Consider the following 24098-nt stretch of genomic DNA (forward strand, 5'->3'; position numbering starts at 1 on the left):
GATAACATTTGAACTCATTTTGTTTATTATGACAATTTTGTTATTGTCCCCATAGGGGCTATTTGGTCTAGGATTGCATAGTGTCTGATTTGGGCACTGCTAATATTGATCTCCCCTTAAAGAAAGGGTTTTGGAAACCTATACGGCCACTATAAGCCTATAGGGGGAAATCTGCAATACCCCAGATCTGCACCGCTAGAGGGGAAGATACATGAACAACATGAAAAAACAAGGGAAGAAAATGATCCAAACAAATCTAGATTCTATAGTAATAGAATCCAATGACAGTATGTTAGAAGAAATGTCAGAAAAGGACTTCAGATTATACATGATTAAGATGATTCACGAAGCAAAGGATGAGATAAGAGAGCAAATGCAGGCAATGAATGATAATACCAATAAGCTGAAAGAGCACGTGCAGGAAGCAAAAGATCATTTCAACAAAGAGATAGAGATTCTCAAAAAAAAAAAAAAAAAACCAAATGGAAATCCTTGAAATGAAAGAGACAATAAACCAAATAAAAAACTCAATGGAAAGCATCACCCACAGACTAGACCACCTGGAAGACAGAACCTCAGACAATGAAGACAAAATATTTAATCTTGAAAATAAAGTCGCCCAAACAGAGAAGATGGTAAGAAATCATGAACAGAATCTCCAAGAACTATGGGACATCATGAAAAGACCAAATTTAAGAATTATTGGGATTGAGGAAGGCACAGAGATACAAACCAAAGGAATGAACAACCTATTCAATGAAATAATATCAGAAAATTTCCCAAATCTGAAGAATGAAATGGAAAATCAAATACAAGAGGCTTACAGAACACCAAATGCACAGAATCACAACAGATCCACACCAAGGCACATTATAATGAATTTGAGTTTGAAGGCCTAACATTCAAAATAAAGATAGGATTTTGAAGGCCATGAGAGAAAAGCATCAGATTACATATAGGGGGAGACCAATACAGATAGCAGCCGACTTCTCAACCCAGACTCTAAAAACTAGAAGGGCCTGGAACAACATATTTCAAGCTCTGAAAGAACATGGTTGCCAACCAAGAATCCTATACCCAGCAAAACTAACCTTCAGATTTGAAGATGAAATAAAATCCTTCCATGATAAACAAAAGTTAAAAGAATTTACAAATAGAAAGCCTACACTACAGAATGTTCTCAACAAAATATTCCATGAGGAAGAAATGAAAAACAACAATGGAGGTCAGCAAAGGGAGGAACTACCTTAGAGAAAAAGCACTCAAAGGAGAAACCAAGCCAACTTAAAAACCAAAAATAAGCCAAATGACTGGGAATACATATCATTTCTCAATAATAACCCTGAACGTTAATGGCCTAAACTCATCAATCAAAAGACATAAACTGGCAGAATGGATTAAAAAGAAAGACCCAACATGATGCTGCCTGCAAGAGACTCATCTCATAGAAAAAGACATCCACAGACTAAAGGTGAAAGGATGGGAAAAAACCTACCATGCACATGGACTCAGTAAAAAAGCGGGGGTTTCCATCCTTATATCAGATAAAGTGGACTTCAAGCCAAAGTTAGTCAGAAGGGATAAAGAAGGACATTTCATACTGCTTAAGGGAACCATAAATCAGGAAGACATAACGATAGTAAATATTTATGCCCCAAACAATGGTGCATCCCTGTACATCAAACAAATCCTTCTCAATTTCAAGAATCACATAGACCACAACACAATAATTCTGGGCGACTTTAACGCACCGCTGTCACCACTACATAGATCTTCCAAACAAAATCCAACCAAAGAAACCATAGAACTCAATAACACAATCAATAACCTAGACTTAATAGACATATATAGAATATCCATCCATCAACGAGTGGATACACTTTCTTCTCAGCAGCACATGGAACCTTCTTGAAAATAGACCATATGTTATGCCACAAAGCAGCCCTTAGGAAATGCAAAAAAATAGAGATACTGCCTTATGTTCTATCAGATCATAATGGACTGAGAGTAGAAATCAATGACAAAGTAAAAAAAGGAAATTACTCCAACACTTGGAGACTAAATAATATGCTATTGAATGAAACATGGATATAACAAAAAACATCAGGGAGGAGATTAAAAAATTCTCAATGAGAATGTTGATACAACATATCAAAATCTCTGGGACACTATGAAAGCGGTACTAAGAGGAAAATTCATTGCATGGAGCGCATTCCAGAAAAGAATGAAAAGTCAACAATTAAATGACCTAACATTACAGCTCAAAGCCCTAAAAAAAGAAGAACAGAATAACAGCAAAAGTAGTAGAAGACAGGAAATAGTTAAAATCAGAGCTGAAATCAATGAAATTGAAACAAAAGAAAATATTCAAAAAATTGACATAACAAAAAGTTGGTTCTTTGAGAAAGTAAACAAAATAGATAAACCCTTAGCCACACTAACAAAGAGAAGGAGAGAGAAGACTCAAATTACTAAAATACATGATGCAAAAGGAAATATCACAACAGACACCACTGAGATACACAACATAATGAGAAGCTACTTTGAAAATCTGTATTCCAATAAAATAGAAAGTACCGAAGACATTGACAAATTTCTAGAGACATATGCTCCTCCCAAACTGAACCAGGAGGACATACACGATTTAAACAGATCAATATCAAGCAATGAAATAGAAGAAGCCATTAAAAATCTACCATCCAAGAAAAGCGGAGGACCAGATGGATTCTCAGCCAAGTTCTACAAGACCTTCAAAGAAGAACTCATTCCAGTACTTCTCAAAGTATTCCAGGAAATAGAAAAGGAGGGTACCCTACCGAACTCATTCTATGAAGCTAATATCACCCTCATACCCAAACCAGGAAAAGACACATCAAGGAAAAAAAATTTTAGACCAATATCCTTGATGAATATTGATGCAAAGATCCTTAACAAAATATTGGCAAACCGTATCCAAAAACATATTAAGAAAATTGTGCACCACGATCAAGTGGGGTTCATTCCTGGAATGCAAGGATGGTTCAACATTCGTAAATCAATAAACATAATCCATCATATCAATAGACTTAAGGATAAGAATCATATGGTTATTTCAATTGACACAGAAAAAGCATTTAACAAAACACAACACCCCTTCATGCTCAAAACACTACAAAAAATAGGGATAGTAGGAACATACCTGAACATTGTAAAGGCTATTTATGCTAAGCCCATGGCCAACATCATTCTTAATGGAGAAAAACTGAAACCATTCCCTTTAAAAATGGGAACAAGACAGGGATGTCCTCTTTCACCACTTCTATTCAACATTGTCCTCGAAACTCTAGCCAGAGCAATTAGGCAGACTAAAGAAATTAAAGGGATACGAATAGGAAAAGAGGAACTTAAGCTGTCACTATTTGCAGATGACATGATTCTATATTTAGAGGATCCAAAAACCTCCTCCAGAAAACTTCTAGACCTCATCAATGAATTCAGCAAAATAGCAGGCTATAAAATCAACATGCATAAATCTACAGCGTTTTTATACGCAAGCGATGAAACAGCTGAAAGGGAAATGAGGTAAACAACTCCATTTGCAATAGCCTCAAAAAAAAAAAACTTGGGTATTAATCTAACGAAAGAGGTAAAATATCTCTACAATGAAAACTACAAAACACTGAAGAAAGAAATTGAGGAAGACCTTAGAAGATGGAAAGATCTCCCATGTTCTTGGATAGGCAGAATTAATATTGTCAAAATGGCCATACTGCCAAAAGTGCTATACAGATTCAATGCAATTCCAATTAAAATCCCAATGACGTACCTCACAGAAATAGAGCAAGCAATCATGAAATTCATTTGGAAGAATAAGAAACCCAGAATAGCTAAAGCAATCCTTAGCAGGAAGAATGAAACAGGGGGTATCGCAATACCAGAACTTCAACTATACTACAAAGCAATAGTAACAAAAACAGCATGATATTGGCACCAAAATAGACAGGTAGATCAATGGTACAGAATAGAGGACACGGACACAAACCCAAATAAATACAATTTTCTCATACTAGACAAAGGTGCCAAAAATATGCAATGGAGAAAAGATAGCCTCTTCAACAAATGGTGCTGGGAAAACTGGAAATCCATATGTAACAGAATGAAACTAAACCCCTATCTCTCACCCTGCACAAAACTCAACTCACAATGGATCAAGGACCTTGAAATCAGACCAGAGACCCTGCATCTTTTTTTTTTTTTTCCTGCATCTTATAGAAGAAAAAGTAGGTCCAAATCTTCACCTTGTTGGCTTAGGATCAGACTTCCTTAACAGGACTCTCATAGCACGAGAAATAAAAGCAAGAATCAATAACTGGGATAGATTCAAACTAAATAGCTTTCTCTCAGCAAAGGAAACTATCAGCAATGGGAAGAGAGAGCCTACAGAGTGGGAGAATATCTTTGCCTCTCATACTTCAGATAGAGCACTAATTTCCAGAATCTATAAAGAACTCAAAAAACTCTACACCAAGAATACAAATAACCCAATCAACAAATGGGCTAAGGAAATGAACAGACACTTCACAGAAGAAGATGTACAAGCAATCAACAGATATATGAAAAAATGTTCAACATCTTTAGTAATAAGAGAAATGCAAATCAAAACTACACTAAGATTCCATCTCACCCCAATTAGAATGGCAATTATGAAGAATACAAGCAACAATAGGTGTTGGAGAGGATGTGGGGAAAAAGGTACACTCATACATTCCTGGTGGGACTGCAAATTAGTGCAGCCACTCTGGAAAGCAGTGTGGAGATTCCTTCGAAAACTTGGAATGGACCTACCATTTGACCCAGCTATCCCACTCCTCGGCCTATACCCAAAGGACTTAAAATCAGCACACTACAGAGATACAGCCACATCAATGTTCATAGCAGCTCAATTCACAATAGCCAGACTATGGAACCAACCTAGATGTCCTTCAATTGATGAATGGATAAAGAAACTGTAGTATATATATACAATGGAATATTACTCAGCTATAAAGAATAATAAAATTATGGCATTTGCAGGCAAATGGATGAAATTGGAGAGTATCATGTTAAGTGAGATAAGCCAATCTCAAAAATCCAAAAGAGGAATGATCTCATTGATAAGCGGATGATGACACTTAATGGGGGGTGGGAGGGGGACAAGAATGGAGGAAGGAGGGACTGTATAGAGGGAAAAGAGAGGTGGGGGGGTGGGGGGGAAGGAAAAAAATAACGGAATGAATCAAACATCATTACTGTATGTAAATACATGAATATGCAAATGGTATGCTGTTACTCCATGTACAAACTGAAACAACATGTATCCCATTTGTTTACAATAAAAATAAATTTTAAAAAATTTCTAAAACTTCAATCTTGCAAAATTCAAACTCCATACCCATTAAGCACTAATTCTCCCTCTTCCCTTTCCCCACACTCCTTGGCAACCACCTTATACTTCATTTTTACAGTTTTGATTACTTTATATACTTCAAATGAGTGGAATCAAATAGTATTTGACCTCTTGCCACTGACTTATTTAACATAATGTCCTTGAGGTTCGCCATGTTGAAGTATATGACAGAATTTCCTTTTTCAGACTGCATAACATTCCATGGTATGTGTGTATACCTCTCTTTTTCTTTCTTTCTTTCTTCTTGTGGTACAGAGATTGAACCCGGGGTACTTTATTGTTAAGCTACATCCCAAACTCTTTTGATATTTTATTTTGAGACAGAGTCTCATTAAATTGCCCAAGCCGGCCTCAAGATTGCAATCCTCCTGCCTCAGCCTCTCGAGTAGCTGGGATTACAGGCATGTGCCACCATATTTGACCACTATCAATATTTTTTAAGAATACTCATCAGGTCTGGGCTTGTCTGAGGTTTCCTCATGACTACCATGCATTTGGGGCATGTGTATGCTACCTAAGTGATGATATATCCTTTTCAGTATATCCCATCATGAGGTGAGTGATGTTAATAAAATCAGTTGATTAAGATTATGTCTGCCAGATTTCTCCATCTAAAATTTATGGTTTTCCTTTTATAATTATTAAGAAATTTGTGGAAACATATTGTAAGACTGTGGAAATAGTCTCATCCTCATCAAACTTTCACTAATTCGAGCATCCATTGATAATTCTATTTTTTTAATTGGGCATTAAATGCTTTCTTTTAACAGATTGTTTTATTTAACACTCCTAACAGTTTGGTTTCTCTCAAGGCCTCTCTCCTTGGCTTGCATATGGCTGCCCTCTCTGTATCCTCACACAGCCTTTACTTTGAGCACGCACATCACTGGTGTATCTTTTTGTGTTCAATTGCCTCTTACAAGGACTGAATTTGGGCCAACCTATAGGTCCACTGATAGTTCTTGACTGATTCCAAATAGCGATTTTTTCCAATTTCATCACTCCTTAGAAATGTATTACCTGGTACTCTACTATAAAAAAAAAACTTTCCCTCTCCCTTAATTGCTCGATTGCTTGATGGTTTTTGTTTTCATCCTGCAGTTCTGGGGAATCAGACTCAGGGCTTTGAGCATGCTAGGCAGGTGTTCTACTACTGAGCTATATTTCCACCCCTCCCTTATTTATTTGTTTATTTAAAATTTTGTCTCATATAAGTAGGAGAGAAAGAAAGTGGCTCAGGAAACCATGGTAATGGTTCCTGGAAGCTGGGCTGTTGCCTTGGTATATACACTACTACTTGCTGCAGGGCACTGTTCCACCTGGATCCAGTTGTAAAGTTGATTTCAAAAAAGTTGAAGTCCTCTCTTAGTTCTACTGGATTCTCAGGGAGCCCTCTGTGGCCTTTCTGCTTTATTTTAAGTGCTGTTTCCCCTTCTTACCAGAGGGCAGCAGCACTATAGAAATTTGTTTTTCCCCACAGCATGTTATTTGCAGAGGGTCACATATTGGGCAGAAGTTGCTGTTCAAGCCTAGGGTGGGCTTCCAGCTGCCTTAATAGAAATATTCAAGTCTCTTGGGTAGTAAGTTGGAAGGCCTACAGGAGAAGAGGGGTACCTGTTTTCACTTGAAAACTTTATGGTTAAGGGAATCTTTAAAAACTGATCTCAAATTTTTAGTGCCCATGTGACTATATGTCACTGCTTTTCTGGGTGGATGAGACTTGTTTATTGTAACTTATGTGCTCCTTTGTCCCCTAAGGTCATCCTTACTCACAGGATTGACTTTGTGATTAAAAATAGGATTTTTGCTTCTGTGTAGCATAGCTGTACATAACCTGTTTCAAGCAACTTTCTTTGTTTTTGATTTGTATTTCATAGCTTAGTAGCTGCTAATAAAATTAGAAGATCCTGAAAAAATAAAATTTTGTTTTTGGTGGTGCTAGAGGTCTAACCCAGAGCCTCACAGATGCCAAGCAAGCGCTATACCACTGAGCTACATCCCCAGGCCCCTCCCTTATTTATTAATGTATTTATTGATTAATAGTATATACTTATGGATTCTTGTTTCTTTCAATAAGTTACAATCTATTATTGTCAACGTTTGTTTTGGTTGTCTCAGATTTGGCCAATTGAAGTCCCTTTAGGCTAGGCTTTGTGTACTCTTGACATTTACTTACTTTCTGGGACAATAAGATATTCTAGGATTATCTTTTCATCTTACCCAAGTCCTGGAATCAATATTTTTCTCTAATCAGTTCCAACTATTTTTCTAAGGAATGCTGGTCCATTTCAGTAGAGAACCTGAGTACTTTTTTAAACTAAAGATTCATTGATATGGTTATAGAATCAGAGGATATAGACATTAATATATTAAAGTTAATATATTAAATATTATCTTAGACTAGTTTAAGAAAAATCTAGAAATTTAAAAAATATACTGGAATGGTCCTAAGTCATCTAGAACAGGTTGTAACAATAAGATTATGATTGATTCAACAAATTCTTAAATACAGAAACCCAGTCTCTTAATTTTGTTCAAGACAAAATTGTTTTCAAAACACATTTCATAAGAAAAATTTCATTTCTAATATTTCTTTTTAAAATTTAGTTTTAGTTATACATGAGAGTAGAATGCACTTTGATACACCATATATAATGGAGTATAATTTCTTATTTTTGTGGTTATACATGATAGAGAATCTCATCCGTCATATAGTTATGTATGCCATAGGGTAATAATGTCTGATTCATTCTACTATCTTCCCTATCCCCATATCCCCTCCCCTCCCTTCAGTCCGCTCTGCTTAATCTAAAGTAACTCTATCCTTCCATAGCCCCCACCATTGTGAATTAGCATGTGCATATCAGAGAAAACATTGGGCTTTTGGTTTTTTGGGATTGGCTTATTTTGCTTTGCATGATATTCTTCAGCTCCATCCAATTACCAGCAAATGTCATAATTTCATTCTTATATATATATGATGGAATATTACTCAGCCTTAAAGAAGAAATACATATAATATATATATTATATATATAATATATATATAATATCACATTTTTTAAATCCCTTCATCTATTTAAGGCATTCTAGTTTGGTTCCATAGTTTAACTAATGTGAATTGAGCTGCTATAAACATTAATGTGGTTGCATTATTGTAGTATACTGATTAAGTTCTTTGGATATGAACTAAGAAGTTGGATAATTGGGTCAAAAGGTGGTTCCATTATAAGTTTTCTGAGGAATCTCCATACTGCTTTCCATTATGGTTGCACCAGTTTGCCTTCTTACCAGCAATGTATGAGTGTACCTTTTCCCCCACATCCTTGCCAATATTTATTGTTGCTTGTATTCTTGATAATTGCTATTTTGACTGGGGTGAGATGAAATCTTAGTTTTGATTTGCATTTCTCTAATTGCTAAAGATGTTGAACATTTTTTCATATGTTTGTGGATCAATTTTATTTCTTCTTCTGTGAAGTGTTTGTTCAGTTTCTTAGCCCATTTATTGATTGGGCTTGGGGTTTTTTGGTAAGTTTTTTTGAGTTCTTTATCTATCCTGGAGATTATTGCTTTATCTGAGGTGCATATGGTAAAGATTTTCTCCCATTCTGTAGGCTTTCTTTTCATGATGATTGTTTCCTTTGCTGTGAAGAAGCTTTTTAGTTTGAATCTGTCCCACGTATTGATTCTTGATTTCTTGCACTTTAGGAATCTTGTTAAGGAAGTCAGAGCCTAAGCTGACATAGTGAAGATTTCAGCCTACTTTTTCTTCTATTAGGCACAGGGACTCTCTCTGGTCTAGTGCCTAAGTGTTTGATCTACTTTGAGTTTTGTGCAGGGTAAGAGATAGGGGTTTAATTCCATTTTGTTACATGTGGATTTCCAATTTTTCCAGCCCCACTTATTGAATAGGTTATCTTTTCTCCAGTGAATGCTTTTGGTGCCTTTGTCTAATATGAGATAACTGTATTTATATGGGTTTGTCTCTGTGTCTTCTATTTTGTACCATTGGCCTATGTGTCTGTTTTGGTACCAAAACCATGCTATTGCTATACCTCTGTAGTATAGTTTAAGGCTTGGTATTGTGATGCCTCCTGCTTCACTATTCTTTCTAAGGATTGCTTTGGCTCTTCTGGGTTTTTCATTTTTCCAAAGAATTTCATGATTGCTTTTTCTAGTTTTATGAAGAATGTCATTGGGATTTTAATTGGAATTGCATTAAATCTATATAATACTTTTGGAGTATGGCCATTTTGACAATATTAATTCTGCCTATCCAGGAGCACGGGAGGTCTTTCCTCATTTCTAATATTTCTATAATTAATGTGAAGTAATACTATAAAGAGTTTAAGAAAATAACACATTTCTAGAATACCACAGAATAGGTAATAGAACTATGGAAGAAGCGAGGTACAATCATATACACCTACAACCCTAGCTACTTGGAAGGCTAAGGCAGGAGGATCACTTGAGTCAAGGAATTCAAGGTCAGTGCCTGGACAACATAGTGGACCTCATCTTCAAACAAAAACCAAAAACTATGGGAGAGCTAGTTAATTGATATAGATTCAATCTATTTTGTTTCTTCTTCCTAGTATACTTTCTTTGTTTTTATTACTGTTATTCTTTGTTTTGGTGTTGGGGATTGAACCCAGGGCCCTGGGCATGCCAAGCATGTGCTCTACCACTGAGCTAAATCTCCTGCCCCAGTTTCTTTGGTTTTAGTGGAACCCATGATTGTAAGAAACTGCATTTGCTATAGCAAGATGCTGGCCTATGATATACAGAGGCAGATGTCAGTCTGAAAATACAAATGATACTGATAATTGCAACCCAATACTAATTAGTTAATGTAGGATGCAAACCTTCTAATAATTAATTTTGAAAACTATTTGTATGGCTGGTCAAAAAACTTACTTTAGAATAATATTTTATAGAGGAAAATGTATATAATGCCTATTATTCAAAGAGTAATTTTTAAAACAGAAGATGTCTGAGAATGTAAAAAAATATTAAGGCATAAAAAATTATACCTTATTTAATAAAATACATAAAATCCACATAAATGCTCAGTTGTTTGACTAATTTACTTTTAATATCATCTTGAACTTAGTTGTATTGCTAACTTTTTAAAAATATCAGTACATTCATAAGTATTCAAAGTATTAGTATATTCATAAATGCATAAAAAATATATTAAATGACTACTATGTGCTAGGCCCTGTACTAGGAACTGGTGATATAGTCCTGAACAACAACAAAAGGTCCCAAATTATTCTAATTAGGAAAAGGGACAATAGACAAATATGTAAGTGACATGCATTATTAATAGATGGAAGGTAATAAATGTCACAAAGAAAAAGAAGGGAGATTAGAGAGTGCTGGAATAGGGTTGATTTTAATCTTTATACAGGGTGATGAGTTCTCACTGAAAAGATGGCATTTGAAAAAATATGGACTTATACATGAATTTGTATGTCATCCTTATGTAACCAGCCATGTTCTGCATCACTCCAATATTAGTTTATATGTGTACCAAAGCAAAAACATAGACAATAAAAAATGGTGAAGGGGCTTAGGGTATAGCTCAGTTGTAGAGTGCTTGCCTAGCATGTGTAAGGCCCTGGGTTCATTTAATCCCCAGTGTGAGTACACACATACACACATGGAAAATGGGAACATATAAAAATGTTCAAGTTGAATAGTTATAAGGAAAATACAAATTAAAACAATAATGATAGAATAATTTATACCCATTAGATTGGCAAAGACTATTAAATGCAATATCAAGCATTGACCCATATGTACTCTAATACATCATTTGTGACAATATACATTAGTATAACACCTTTGGAGCTCAAATTTAATCCCTGTTGGGGCTGGAGATATGACTCAGTGCTAGAGCACTTACCTAGCAGGCACAAGACCCTTAGTAAAATAACTTTTTTTTGCATTGTACTGGGGATTGAACCCAGCATTCTCCCTCTGAGCTACATCCCAAAACTTTTTTTTTTTTTTTTTTTTTTTTTTTTTTTTGGTACCAAGGATTGAACCCAGAAGTGCTTAACCACTGAGTCACATCCTCAGTCCTTTTTATTTTGTATGTAGAGACAGTGTCTCACTAAATTGCTTAGGATCTTGCTAAATCACTGAGGCTGGCCTTGAACTTGCAATCCTCCTATCTCAGCTTCCTAAATTGCTGGGATTACAGGTATATGCCACCATGCCAGGTTTTTTAAAAAAAATTTTGCTAAGTTGCCTAGGTGGACCTCAAACTTATGAGCCTCCTACCTTAAACCTCAAATTGCTAGGATTACAGGTATTTGTCTGGCATCTGGCTCACAAAATTAAAAAGCTCTTGTGAAACTGAAGGTAAGTTTGCCCCATAATTTAAAAAAAAATTAACATTTATTTATTTATTTTAGTACTTGGGATTGAACCCATGGGCACTCAACTACTGAGCTACATCCCCAGCCCTTTTTATATTTTCTTTAGAGACAGGGTCTTGATAAATTGCTTAGGGCTTCACTAAGTTGCTGAGGCTGGCTTTGAATTTGCAATCTTCCTGCCTCAGCCTCTCCAGCTGCTGGGATTACAGGCATGCACCCCACCCCAACCCTATAATCTAAAATCTCACTTCCTGGGGTCCAGTCTGGAGAATCTCCCACATGTGGGCTCAGGCAGACATACACAGGAATGTTCATTGTGTGGTAAGTGATGATGGTCATCATAACAGTGAAAAAACGAAAGTTTAACTGAACAATGGGGGATAAACATAAATCTTGGTTTATTTAGTGGAATATTATAAAGCAGTTAGAGTGAATGAAAAAATAGAATATGCCTTTTAATAAATTTTAAGAAAATAGACTGAATCGTGTGATTTTTGTGAATATATCACAAAAACAATGTTGAGTAAAGAAGTTGCTGAGCCAGGCTTGGTGGCATGCAACTATAGTCCTAGCTACCAAGGAAACTGAGGCAGGAGGATTACTTGAACCCTGGAGTTCAAAACCATCCTGGGCAACACACCAAGAACTGTCTCAAAAAGTTGCAAAAGATCTATACAATATGCTACTATTTATATACATTTTAATGCCTATAGAATTTCTTGTTTATAGGTATGAGTACACAAATAGAAACACAACAAAATGTTATGTAAAAGGAAGCTTACATCCTCATCACAGTGGAAATCTCCTTGTGTTTCCAAGCAGCTTATAGAGGTAGAAAGAAAAGAAAATTTGCAGTTATATCTAAATTCCACTTTTAATATCCACTAGCTCTGTGATTTGGGCAATTTACTTGTCCTGAGAGGGAATTTCTTTGTCTATATAATGGAAATAACAATCTTGTGGCTACATGTGGTTATTAAAAGAATTAAAGGAGTTAATTCAGGTAAAGTAGCCAGCATAGTACCTGGTTCCAAAATGTTAGTTTCCTTTTTCTTTCAGATCTAAAATGATAGCTTTACTCTGAACACTTCAATAAGGATAATAAGATATAAAATTTAAAAATGCAGTCTATAAAAATAAAAAAAGAAAAAAGATATAAGATTCAAGTGGTTGAAAGAGAGAGATTGAAATTCAATTTTGCTGGGTTTATAACTGATCATGGATTATCAGTGAACTGCTTTACAAATCATTAAAATTAAGTATCAGCACCAGAACACAGAGATCATATTGGGTACAGTATTGAATGCCTGTGAACCCAGCTACTTGGAAGGCTGAGGCAGGAGGATGGCAGTTGTGGTCAGCCTAGGCAACTTAGTGAGACCTCGTCTCAAAATAAAATTTATGAAGGGCTGTGGATGTGGTCAAAAGTAAAATGCTCTTGGGTTCAATCTCCAGTGCAAAATGAAGTGTTTAAAATGCTCCCTTACGATCATCACTTTCTATTTGTTTGAGACAAGAAAACAAGGGACAAGAATTGAAAATAAGAATCAATGACAGTAAAACCACTCTGAAATAGCATTGCTTCAAGGAGAGTTAAAAGCTCACTGTAATGTCTTAACAATGTAAGGAAATTTCAAGGAATTTAAATCCTTGAAACATATAATCACAGAAGTATCATATGAAGCTCAGGAGGCTTTCTATCTACCTACCATATTATCCTTCTCCTGATCCTGCTTCTTCAGGTAGCTTAATATGGACATTGTGTCTCTCTCCATTTTATACTGTAGTTTCTTTAAGTCCTCATTACTTTTGGCCAGTCTCCTAGAAGTATCACGATACTCAATCCTAGAGAGTTCAGTGATTTCCAACCTGGCCTCCCAAAGGGAGGCATTGGCCTTGGCTCGTTCCACCACGGAGTCTTCTGGTTTTATCATCTTCCTGTATGGGAAGAGGACATTAAACAGTATATAACTATTTCTCTACGCTATTAGTATTCTCTCTCTGTTTGGCACTGCCTGTATATACACAAGCAAATACTGTTGAGTGAAAGAATGAATGAATAAGAAATATATATTCATTTGTTTTCATTTAAGAGAATTAAGAGGCACCTCTTCCTGGAAGAGGAGAGTTTTGGAGCATAATTCTAAAAGACTGGAATGAAAGTCAAATTCATTTCATAAAGCTTCTACATCTTTTCATTTACTTCTTTGATTCTCCTACATTTGAATTGTCTTCTATTCTTATTCAGTTGACTGTGAACTTCGGTTCTTTCTACTCTTACTTCTGCAGGAGGACACTTTGTAGTGTACTTGCAATCTTCCCACCCACTCCACACCCCCACCAAGTTTTGTTTGGGGTTTTTGTTTTTGTTGTTTTGGCTAGGCCTTGGACCAAAGATAAGTCACTCAGGCAAGAATGTTAACTATTCTACCAATTGGTACCACAGTGTATCAGGGTTTAAAGATGCCTGAGATACAAACCATAATTATGTATACAAAGGTGAAGAGAATATCTTTTTAAAAGAGGGCGTTGGGGTATAGCTAAATAATGAGGCCTTCCCTGGATTTGATCCCCAGCACTTCCAAAATGAATGAATGAATGAATGGATGGATGGATGAATTTGAAGATAAAACAATAAAAGGTGAGATTTTTCAAAATATTTATTGTACAAGCATTAACAAAGCACTGTCCCTTCTTACATGGTAGACATATTAGATATATGAAAAATACATAAAAAACTTCACTTGTATTTAAATTCTAAACATTCTCACACATTTGTGAGTGGACCTTTCTAGACTGTCAACCTCCATTATCCATTCTTCAACTCTTGGTCCTTAGTACCTGTTCACCCCTAACTTTTGTTCTCTTCAAATGAAGGCCAGTTCTATCCCCAACCCCATACTCCAGATGTTGATCTCTTTCCAGCACTAGTGATAGAGTAGTTCAGACACTAGTGATAGACTGCCTTGCTACAATCATCCATTTGCTCCCAGAAGGTATCAGAGTATTTGGTGTAAGAAATTAGATATCCCTAACACTGACTGGAGAAACAAAGCAGAATTTCTCAAACAATGGGCAGTGGAACACCCAAGGAATAAAAGTTCTGTTATCTTGAATGTTCTTAATTTTTTACATGTGTACTGCAGATGTATATATAGCAAAAATCTGAAAACGTGATAGAGAGTACCAGATGGGATAAGGTCTTGGCACTTTTTAAAAAGTGCTAGACTCTGAAGTTTTGTTTAAAAAGAAAAGAGCTTGTATAAGAACACATTAATACAAGGGAAGGAAAAAAGCTACAAATAACTGGTCTATCACAAAACAATAGTATTAGTTATCTACAAATGATGGGATTATGGGTGATTTTTTTTCTCCTTTGGTGCTTTTCATGTTTTCCAAACTCTCTGTACTAAGCATGAGTTACTATCTTAAACATTTTTTAAATTTTTATATATATTATTATTTTTGCCACGTTGGAATGTTGGAATCCTGGGCCTCACTTATGCTAGGCAAGCGCTCGATTAATGAGCTACATTTCCACCCCTCCCCCCAAACACACACAATCAAGTTACTCTATAAACATTACAAATTTTGGGATTCCTGGTCCCATATATGGTGGGACATCATGTAAAACTCCAGTACGTTTAGAAGCCACCGGGGTCACCTAATAGGTCTGGTGGCAATCTATTAGCAACTCCAAGCATGGAAGGGATTAGTGCTAGAGCATTACCAGTTTCAGGAAAATCTAACAACTACCCAATCTGGTCAAATCCTTCAGGTTCCTCCTAGAACCAAACCGATTCATGAAAAGGTCAAAGGAATTATATCGACCACCCAGACCAGAAAGTTTTCTAGATATTCAAGATCATCTAAGCCGCATAGCAGAGCAGGCGGGGGCCAAGCTAGAATCAACAGTAGGCGCTGTCCTTAGAAGCCGGGAGAGCCAGAGCAGGGTCGACTGGCCAGCGCGGGGTGGCCAGTGAGCCAGTCCCCAGAGTCGAAATCCCCCGAGGCCAGGCCCAGGGAGAGGGGACTCCAGGACGGCTGCTCCTTACTTAATGTCTTTGCCTTTGCCTTTGCCCTGGCCTTTCCGTTTGTCCTTTTTCTTCGGCGGCATCTTGGCTTCTCCAGGAGCCCAGCCTCGTCCTTGCCTGTCCCGGCCTCCCGGGCCGGTTCAGTCTCTAAGGAAACCGGCACGCGGAGAGGGTAACGTCCACCTGGCGGTTGCCGGCACGCGGAGAGCGCACGCGCCGTGACGTGGCCGCGCCGCGGACGCGCGAGGGGCGGGGCGGAGATCGCGCCGAGGGCGGCGGGCGGCCGCGCCAGGGCGGCGCGCGTGGTGAGTGTGAGAGCGGCGGCGTCCGCGGCTTCTGCTCCGGGCTCGGGCTGAGACAGGCCCGGCCGGCGGGGAGCGGGAGCCCAGCAGCCCTGGGCTGTGGTGCGGCGTCCTGCGGGCTGGGCGTCGCGGGCGTCGTGGCGGTTGGGGCGCTCCTCGCCTCCAGAGGCTTGGTCCCCGCGGGTCTGCCCGCCCCGCCGTGGTAGCCCGAGCTCTGGCTGCGGTCTTGCAGCCTTTCCCTTCTCGTCTGCCTTCCGTGCCGCATCCTGCGCGACCCCGGTTGCTTCTTCCTCGACCTTGCTGCTCCTCAGCTACTCTTGCTTTCCTTCTCCCTTTTCTGGCTTCTAACTTGCAGTTTCCCTAAGGGATGGCGCACCAGCGGACGTCCCAGGCCGAACATTTTCCGAGAGATAATCGAGGACTTTTCCGAGGGCAGTGGCCGGGCAGCCTGCCTCCGCAGGACAGAGTGTCCCGGCGCCCTGGAGTGGGGTCACCAGGCGAGTCCTGGGTTCCCTGGGTCCAGTGGGACGCGTGCCGCCCGCCCAGAACCGTCCCCCAGATTCCCATTAGCCAGTACCTTCTTCGTTCACAGTCTCTTTCTGCAAGTCGCGTAAAGTTGTAAGCGCTTGCCTTGTCTCCCCTACCCCCATCTTGACTACACCTCAGAAAAGGAGTGTACTCTAAAATATTCTCGTTTTTCAAGGGAGGATCTCTGCGATTATTCCTTCATTCAGTGAGAATCAGTGAGTCATTAAGGAAGATGGGTGTTCTAGCTTCCAATTCAGTAGTTAGACTTGTGGTTGAAGCTCTGCTCTGTTTTATTCCCTTTTCAAATTACATTTTGGATTTCTTCAAAACGTCATTGTAGATCCTCCTCCATTTCTCCAGGGAGAACTTAATCCTATATTCCTTCTTGAGGTCTTTGATGACCCCTCCCCCACTTTTTCTCTTAACGTAGTTTTTATTTCTCAATTCTGTGATTAGAGGAAACATGCTGATTTGGTAAGGAGCTCTGAAAACCACCTTAGATGTGGCATGTGCTACCATGATTATGCCTTGTTCTGTTTCTGGTGCATTTTCACCTCTATTTATTTGCCACGGGTGCATGAGTAGAAAGAATTACAATACACTGAAGGGGTTACCTCTGATATGAAATCTATAAAGGTAGATTATTTTTGTGTGTCTCAAGTTCTATAAAAGCATCCTATTGGTAGCTTGCAGAAGAAAGAGTAGGGCATCCTCTGTCACAGTCTATATATTTAGAATTCATTCAAAATGTTATAAAAGTCCAAAACTTACTTGATCGTCAGCTTACAGATTCATTTATAAACATAAAATTTTGACTATAACAAGAGTACTTTGTAATATCTGCATAATATCTTAAAGTACTTTATTGTATTATTCATGTTTTTATAGACTTTGCTTTTGTAGATAAAACTGTTATGACCTGAATATGACCACTAGGAATGTCAAGATGTTTTACTCTGATAAAGGTGGTTCTAGAATCAACTGTCTTCTGAATCTCCACATTCTCTACCAAAGAACTCAGTGTTGTTATTCAGTCATTGTTTGGTGAGAACAACTGATGGTACAGATAGTACATTAGGAAGCTGCTATTTAGCAATTTATCTGGTAGCACTTCCTTCCCTAATTGAAGGTAGGCAGCTTTACTATGAAGTTTCAGGCACTATTTTACTGCATGGAATTGCTTTGTTTCATGGTTCTGCTTATGCTTTTAAAAAAACTGGGAATAAGCCATTTAGGGTTTCATTGGCATGGGTTTGTAATTCATTTTCTGTCTGATTCTTATAGTTCCTGGTCAACTAGAAATGTGGAGTATATTGACTGAATCTTCATGCAGACAAGATCATTATGGTCCTGGTAGGTAGAGCAGGTATCTGGACATAAGGTAATATCTCTGCTAGCTTATGTCCATAAATGTACTTAATATGTTCTTGGGTGGTAGTTTTTTGTTTTGTTTCTGAGTTGGATTCTTTATCTTTTGCAAAATGATACCAATTGTCTTCTTTTCAGTGATTATAGTACCACGTGTGAAGTTGTTCACAAGCTGTCTTTTTTTTTTTTGGTAGTGCTGGGGATTGAACCCAGGGCCTTATGTATGTGAGGCAAGCCCTCTACCAACTGAGCTATATCCCCAGCCCTCAACAAGCTATGTCTAGAATTAAGAACTGTAATGTATCAAAATTATTTTTCCCGTAGTTCCAAAACTGAGTTTACTCTGTAAAATCATTTGTGGTTTTACTGTGGTTTCTTTTGGAGACCCAACTTTCTCCTTGTAGATCATCTTTGAAATCACTTGATAGCAGATGATACTCTGTAGGTGAAAAAGACTTGATAAACGATTTTTAATTTTGTTTTCACACAGCCTCTAGAATCCTGTATAATAATTATACAGACTATGTCTGAAGGGAACTGAGCAGTCTTTCTGAATGTCATGGGAGTTACTTTCATCTCTTTATTGTATGCACTGAAAATATATAATTCTCTTAAATGGATATTATCTTATGATATTATGATAAGTTCATATCCCTACAGAGGCATTATAAGGAATTCTTATGGGGGGGTGTCAAGGATTTAATAGTATCAATTTCAGATTAATTATTAACATTCACTATTTATACAAGTTGTACTGCCACAGATAATTATTAATCTTTGCACTTTATTTGCAAAATATGCAAATTATCCATCCCAACCTTGGTGTGGGATTAAATCCATTTTTCTGGAATTCAAAGTCAGTTCTATAAGAAAAGATATCCAAATTTCAGGCTTATTTGTATTTTCTTTTATATCTTGGATCCCTCACATTTCATTCATTTAAGAAGTGTTTAGTAAGTACTAGCTTCCTACCAGGTTATTTATTAGCTTGATAAAGAGGGCAGGGCAGGACAGGGCCTTTTCTCTCAAATTGCTCACAATCATGAGTATAAGACTCCAACCCAGACATTGATCTCTGAGAATACACACTCTCGTTGGCACTCATACACAAACACTTAAAAATAATCAGTGATTAGTAAAGGGGAGATGGCATAGATCCTCTGTGCTACAGGAATTTAGAGACATTTGAGACTGTCATAGTCTGGGAAAGTTTACAGAAGGAGGTGGATGGAAAGGAAGAGGGGAGGCTCTTTGGGAAGGTAGAACAGAGGAAGTAAAATTCCCAGAGTGCTTGAGACAAGGAATAGTTTAACTAGGGACTGTCAGGAGGAGTTTGTCTTTTATTCTGCAGACCAGAGTCATTAACTTGGGACTTGAGGGCTGGGTTTGGCCTGTAAATGTGTTTTGTTTGACCTACATGGTGGTTTTTTGGATTTTAGGTGGAATTAGTTGTCATCATTTAAAACCAGCAGATTTGCTTGGACTTAACTGGAAAAAAATGAGAAGACTTGGCAATAGGGGGTTTATCTTCCATTATGGCAGCAATTGGTGGTAACAGCAAGAAACTGCTCTTTTAGATGGGACATGTGCTTTCCAGTTGCCACAGTCTCTACCACTTCCTGTTGTTTTACACATACTTTTACTCATTTGCATTTCCTGCCTGGCCTCTGTAGACATTAAGTCCTGTTGTGGATAGTGGGAACTTGATGAAAGTTTTGAGAAAAGTGACATCATTTTTATATTGTTAATTCATTCAACAAACATTGGTTAATTAAACACAGATGCCAGGTTGTACTGTGCTAAGTAATTAGTGTTCAAAGATAAATAAGGGGCCAAGGTTGTGGCTCAGTGGTAGAGCACCTGCCTAGCATGTGCGAGGTACTGGGTTTGATTTTCAGCACCACATATAAATAAATAAGATAAAGGCCTTTTGCCAACTTAAAAAAAAAAAAAAAAAGATAAATGAGTGCCTGCTATGTGGTGGTTTATCACTTAGTGGGAAAAAATGAAAACACAGTTTTAGAAACATGGTGATGTTTGCATTTGAATCACCAAGATGACAGTGACATCTTGGTGATTGGTGTACCATGGATGATGTACCAATTTAGAGACCATAACAATTCAAGTCTAAAGTAATAAGTACTAGGATTTAGGTATCAGCAAGGGGACTACGAGTAAAGATTGGAAGATACTGAAAAGGAAGAATCATCAGTTCTTGATAAAAGGGTGCAATATAGAAAGCATGAGAGGACCTTTCAAAGATAGTCAAGATTTTGAGTTGCACGTTAGGAAAGTTATACCACTAAACAAACAGGAGTTCTGCAAGAGACTCCACTTAATCTCTCTCTGTATGTGTGTAGGGGCAGAGAGTGGGGGAGGTTTAGAGGTACCAGTTTGAATTGTCTCTTGTTTTGAGCTGTTATATTGGGCTACACACAATTTTAAGTGTTTTTTCAGAGGAAAACTTAATAGAAATATCAAGATTGCATGCTTAGAGGTAGATAGCACTCATCCCATCCTAGAATTCCAAGGAAACTCCTGGAGAAGGGTTTAATTTGTAGTCATAAAAACAGAAGAAGATACTCCTTGGAAACATTTGTTGTAGTTAGAACTTATAACACTGGTTGTATGAGTCAAATTTGTAATTAAAATCCTCTCTTGAATGTATGATCTTCAGGTCTGTGTTGTGTTGTGTAGACTGTTTCTGTTTCTGAGGGACTGAAAAATACTATATAACCTCAAATATTTTCTAAGTGTTAACACTGTCTTCAGAACTTAAAATTGGCCATGTGTTTGTTATGTATCATAACGCTTACTCATTCTTTCTCCTAGTACTGGGGAGCCATTGCAGGGCCTTATGCATGCTGGACAAGCAGTCTACCACTGATTTACATCCCCAGCTCCTCCCCCTTTTTAAAACAATTTTCATTTTTTGTTTTAAAATTTTTTGTAGTTGTACATGGGCAGCATGCCTTTATTTTATTTATTTATTTTTTATGTGGTGCTAAGGATTGAACCCAGTGCCTCACATGTGCTAGGCAAGCACTGCCATTGAGCTATAACCCCAGCCCCTAAAAAATTTCATTTTGAGACAGGGTCTCACTAAGTTTCCCTGACTAGCTTTGAATTTGTGATCCTTCTGCTTCAGCCTCCTAAGCTGGATTTGCAGGCATACACCCCCATTCCTAGCATAACTGTTGGTCTTTTGAGAAGTTTTTCCTCTAAGGATCCTGTGTTTGCAGTGCTGGGTTTCCCCACATACACTTGCCTTTTTTCTTGGAAAATGTTTATACTATAGTAAAATATATATAAGAATTGACATTTTAAAACATTTTAAGTATATAATTCAGTGGCATTACTTACATTCACAGTGTTTTATAGCCATAACTATTTCCAGAACTTCATTAAGGAACTCTGCCATTAAGCAATAACTCCTCATGCTTCTCTTTCACCACCACTGATCTGCATCTCTTTGAATTCACCTTTAAATATTTCATATACTTAGAATCATACAATGTATGATCTTTTTGTCTGATTTCTTTCATTTAACATAATGTTTTTAAAGTTCATCCATGTAGCATGTATTAGAACTTCATCCCTTTTTCTGGCTAAGCAATATTCTGTTGTATTGGTATAGCATATTTTGTTTATCCATGCATCTGTTGATGGTAAATGAGTCATTTCCACCTGTCACTATTGTGAATAATTATGCTGTGAACACTGGCATCGAATTATTTGTTTGAGTTGGGCACAGTGGTGCACACCTGTAATCTCAGGTGCTCAGGAGGTTGAGGCAGGAGGATTGCAAATTTGAGGCCCGCCTGGGCAACTTCACCAGATTCTGTCTCAAAATAAAATAAAAATGACTGGGTATATAGCTCAGTGTGGTAGAATGCTCCTGGGTTCAAATCCCTAGTACCAAGAAAATAAAAAAAGAAGAACAATCTGTTTGAATCCCTGTTTTCAGTTCTTGTGGATATGAAGTAGGCCTGGTATTGTCTTTTAACCTAGTACTCACACATGTAATAGGAAGTAACCACTCACTCATTACACTGTGAAACAACAGCTGATCTTTGGGTTCTCAGCAACACACAAAAGACCCCACAAAATGTAGAAACTAGATTTAGAATTAACTCTTGAGTTACTACTCTTTCATTTTTACACACACATGGGCACACACTCACACACAGTAGCTTTTCAGAGAATATGACTTTCTTCTCTTGCTGTTAATGACTTTATAAATGATCTTGCTGAATGGTGAGAGTGGCTGAAGTTGTGATTTGAATGAGAAGAAAGTGTAGAAGAGAAAAAACAGCCAGAGAGTATTAGACTATGGGTTATTCATAGTAAATGAAAAGGGGTCTATAAACCACTAAAAGAACTGGCATGAAGTTCATGACCCTTATTCTGTTGAAGAGACACTCATTTGCTTATTTTAACAAAATTAGAATAATTATAGCCCACTGATTTATATCCCACAATAGATTTTTTTAAAAAATTAAGTGGTGATGGTTTACTGAGGGAGGTGGACACATGACAGCACTGATCTGTGTTCATAGATAACATGATATCAAGGAAAAATAGCTCAAAAAGCCTAGCAGTCTGGGACCATTAGTAATAGACAATATGCCCTTGGAGGCACCCAGAGTTTATAGGAAAATATAGCTGATAGTATGACCCTTAACTATAAATAAAAGCCTGTGTTCCATATGGGAAATTATGTAATTCACTTAGAAACAATTTTACCGAATGCTATTAAAATTAAAATGTTGTGGTATTAAAATGTTGAGGGAAAGCATTTAAAGACATATTTTGGAAAATGTAATTATGTAGAATCCTTATTCCTTGCCTTAAACATGAAGTGGTCATTATAATAGTTTGACATAATACTTGAATCTGTTTGTTTGTTTGTTGTTTATTCGAGGTATGGGGTTAGAACTCAGGGGCCCTTTACCCCCGAGCTACATCTTCAGCCAATTTTTTTTTTTTTTTCTTTTTTATTTGAGACAGAGTCTCACTAAGTTGCCTGGGCTGGTTTTAAACTTGTGATCCTCCTGCCTCAGCCTCCTAAGTCTAGAATTAAGGGGTGTGCCACCATGCCCTATAGCTGTAGTTGAATCTTTGTCATGTTTTTCATTTTGATTTAACATGGTTGAGGCCCATGCCTATAATCCCAGTGACTGGGGAGGCTGAGGAAGGAGGATCCTGAGTTCAAAGTCAACCTCAACAATTTAGTGAGGCCTGAGACTTTGTCTCCAAATAAAATGTTAAAAAGGGCTGGGGATGTGGTTTAGTGGTTAAGCACTCCTGGGTTCAATTTCCAGTATCTACATACATACATACATACATACATACATACATAAAATGGTTGAAGCAGTAACTGTTTTTCAGTTGATAACAAAAAGGGAAAAATATGTTTTTACTTCTCTTCCCATAGTCAAACTCTAAGCAGTTCCTAGTGATACTGATCCTTGGCAGTTATTCTTCTGTAAATACAGTAGTCTCCCCTTATCCATGGGGGATACTTTCTAAGAACAATTATGGATGCCTGAAGCCACAGAAAGTACTGAACCTTATATATAGTATTTTTTGCTGTACATAACTGTGACAGAGTTTAATTTATAAATTAGGCACAGTAAGAGATTAGCAACAATAATAAGAAATTATAATATACTGTAATAAAAATTATTTGAAACTTATGAATTATTTATTTTTAGAATTTACCATTGAATTTCTGACCACAATTGGCTGTGGGTAACTGAAACTGTGGAAAGCAAAATAGTAGAAAAGGGAGTCTTTTGTAAGCACCTCTCACAGTAGATGTGGAGGTAACAGCTAGCTTATCACTTCAGATTTTCCTTTTATTTGTTTATTGGGAAAATAAGAACCCCTTCCAGATTGGTAGTATTGTCTTATATAAAGGACTTTAATTCTTAATGGACAGATAAGAAAAGACTTTGTGACTTGTGAAAAAAGAAGCCTCAATAGCAACAGTTTTCTTTGCACGGTGATTATTGTAGCTACGTCATGCCTAAAACAATGGAGAATG

At 37.4% G+C, this 24098-nt stretch overlaps 2 protein-coding genes across 6 annotated transcripts in view; one reads left to right on the forward strand and one right to left on the reverse strand.

Moving 5' to 3' along the window:
• Positions 1 to 16072, reverse strand: part of BBOF1 (basal body orientation factor 1) — a 46899-nt gene extending 30827 nt beyond the window's left edge. Inside the window, exons 1-2 of one of the 2 annotated variants that reach the window (XM_079129803.1) lie at positions 15873 to 16072; positions 13527 to 13755 (exon numbers count right to left, since the gene is read on the reverse strand). In XM_079129803.1, the coding sequence (XP_078985929.1) occupies positions 13527 to 13755; positions 15873 to 15934 (291 nt within the window). In that variant the 5' untranslated portion in view covers positions 15935 to 16072. The remainder of the gene's footprint in view (positions 1 to 13526; positions 13756 to 15872) is intronic. The other variant, XM_079129802.1, reaches the window with a different exon arrangement.
• A 60-nt stretch (positions 16073 to 16132) lies between these two features.
• The window catches only part of ENTPD5 (ectonucleoside triphosphate diphosphohydrolase 5 (inactive)), a 41010-nt gene continuing 33044 nt past the window's right edge, over positions 16133 to 24098 (forward strand). Inside the window, exon 1 of one of the 4 annotated variants that reach the window (XM_079129840.1) lies at positions 16133 to 16156. The gene's annotated coding sequence lies outside the window, so the exon portion shown is untranslated. Of the gene's footprint in view, positions 16157 to 17958; positions 18035 to 24098 lie in introns of those variants that run through there. The other 3 variants (XM_079129838.1, XM_079129842.1, XM_079129839.1) reach the window with 3 other exon arrangements.

The sequence above is a fragment of the Sciurus vulgaris genome, assembly GCF_902686455.1.
Source record: "Sciurus vulgaris genome assembly, chromosome: 2".
Lineage (NCBI taxonomy): Eukaryota > Metazoa > Chordata > Mammalia > Rodentia > Sciuridae > Sciurus > Sciurus vulgaris.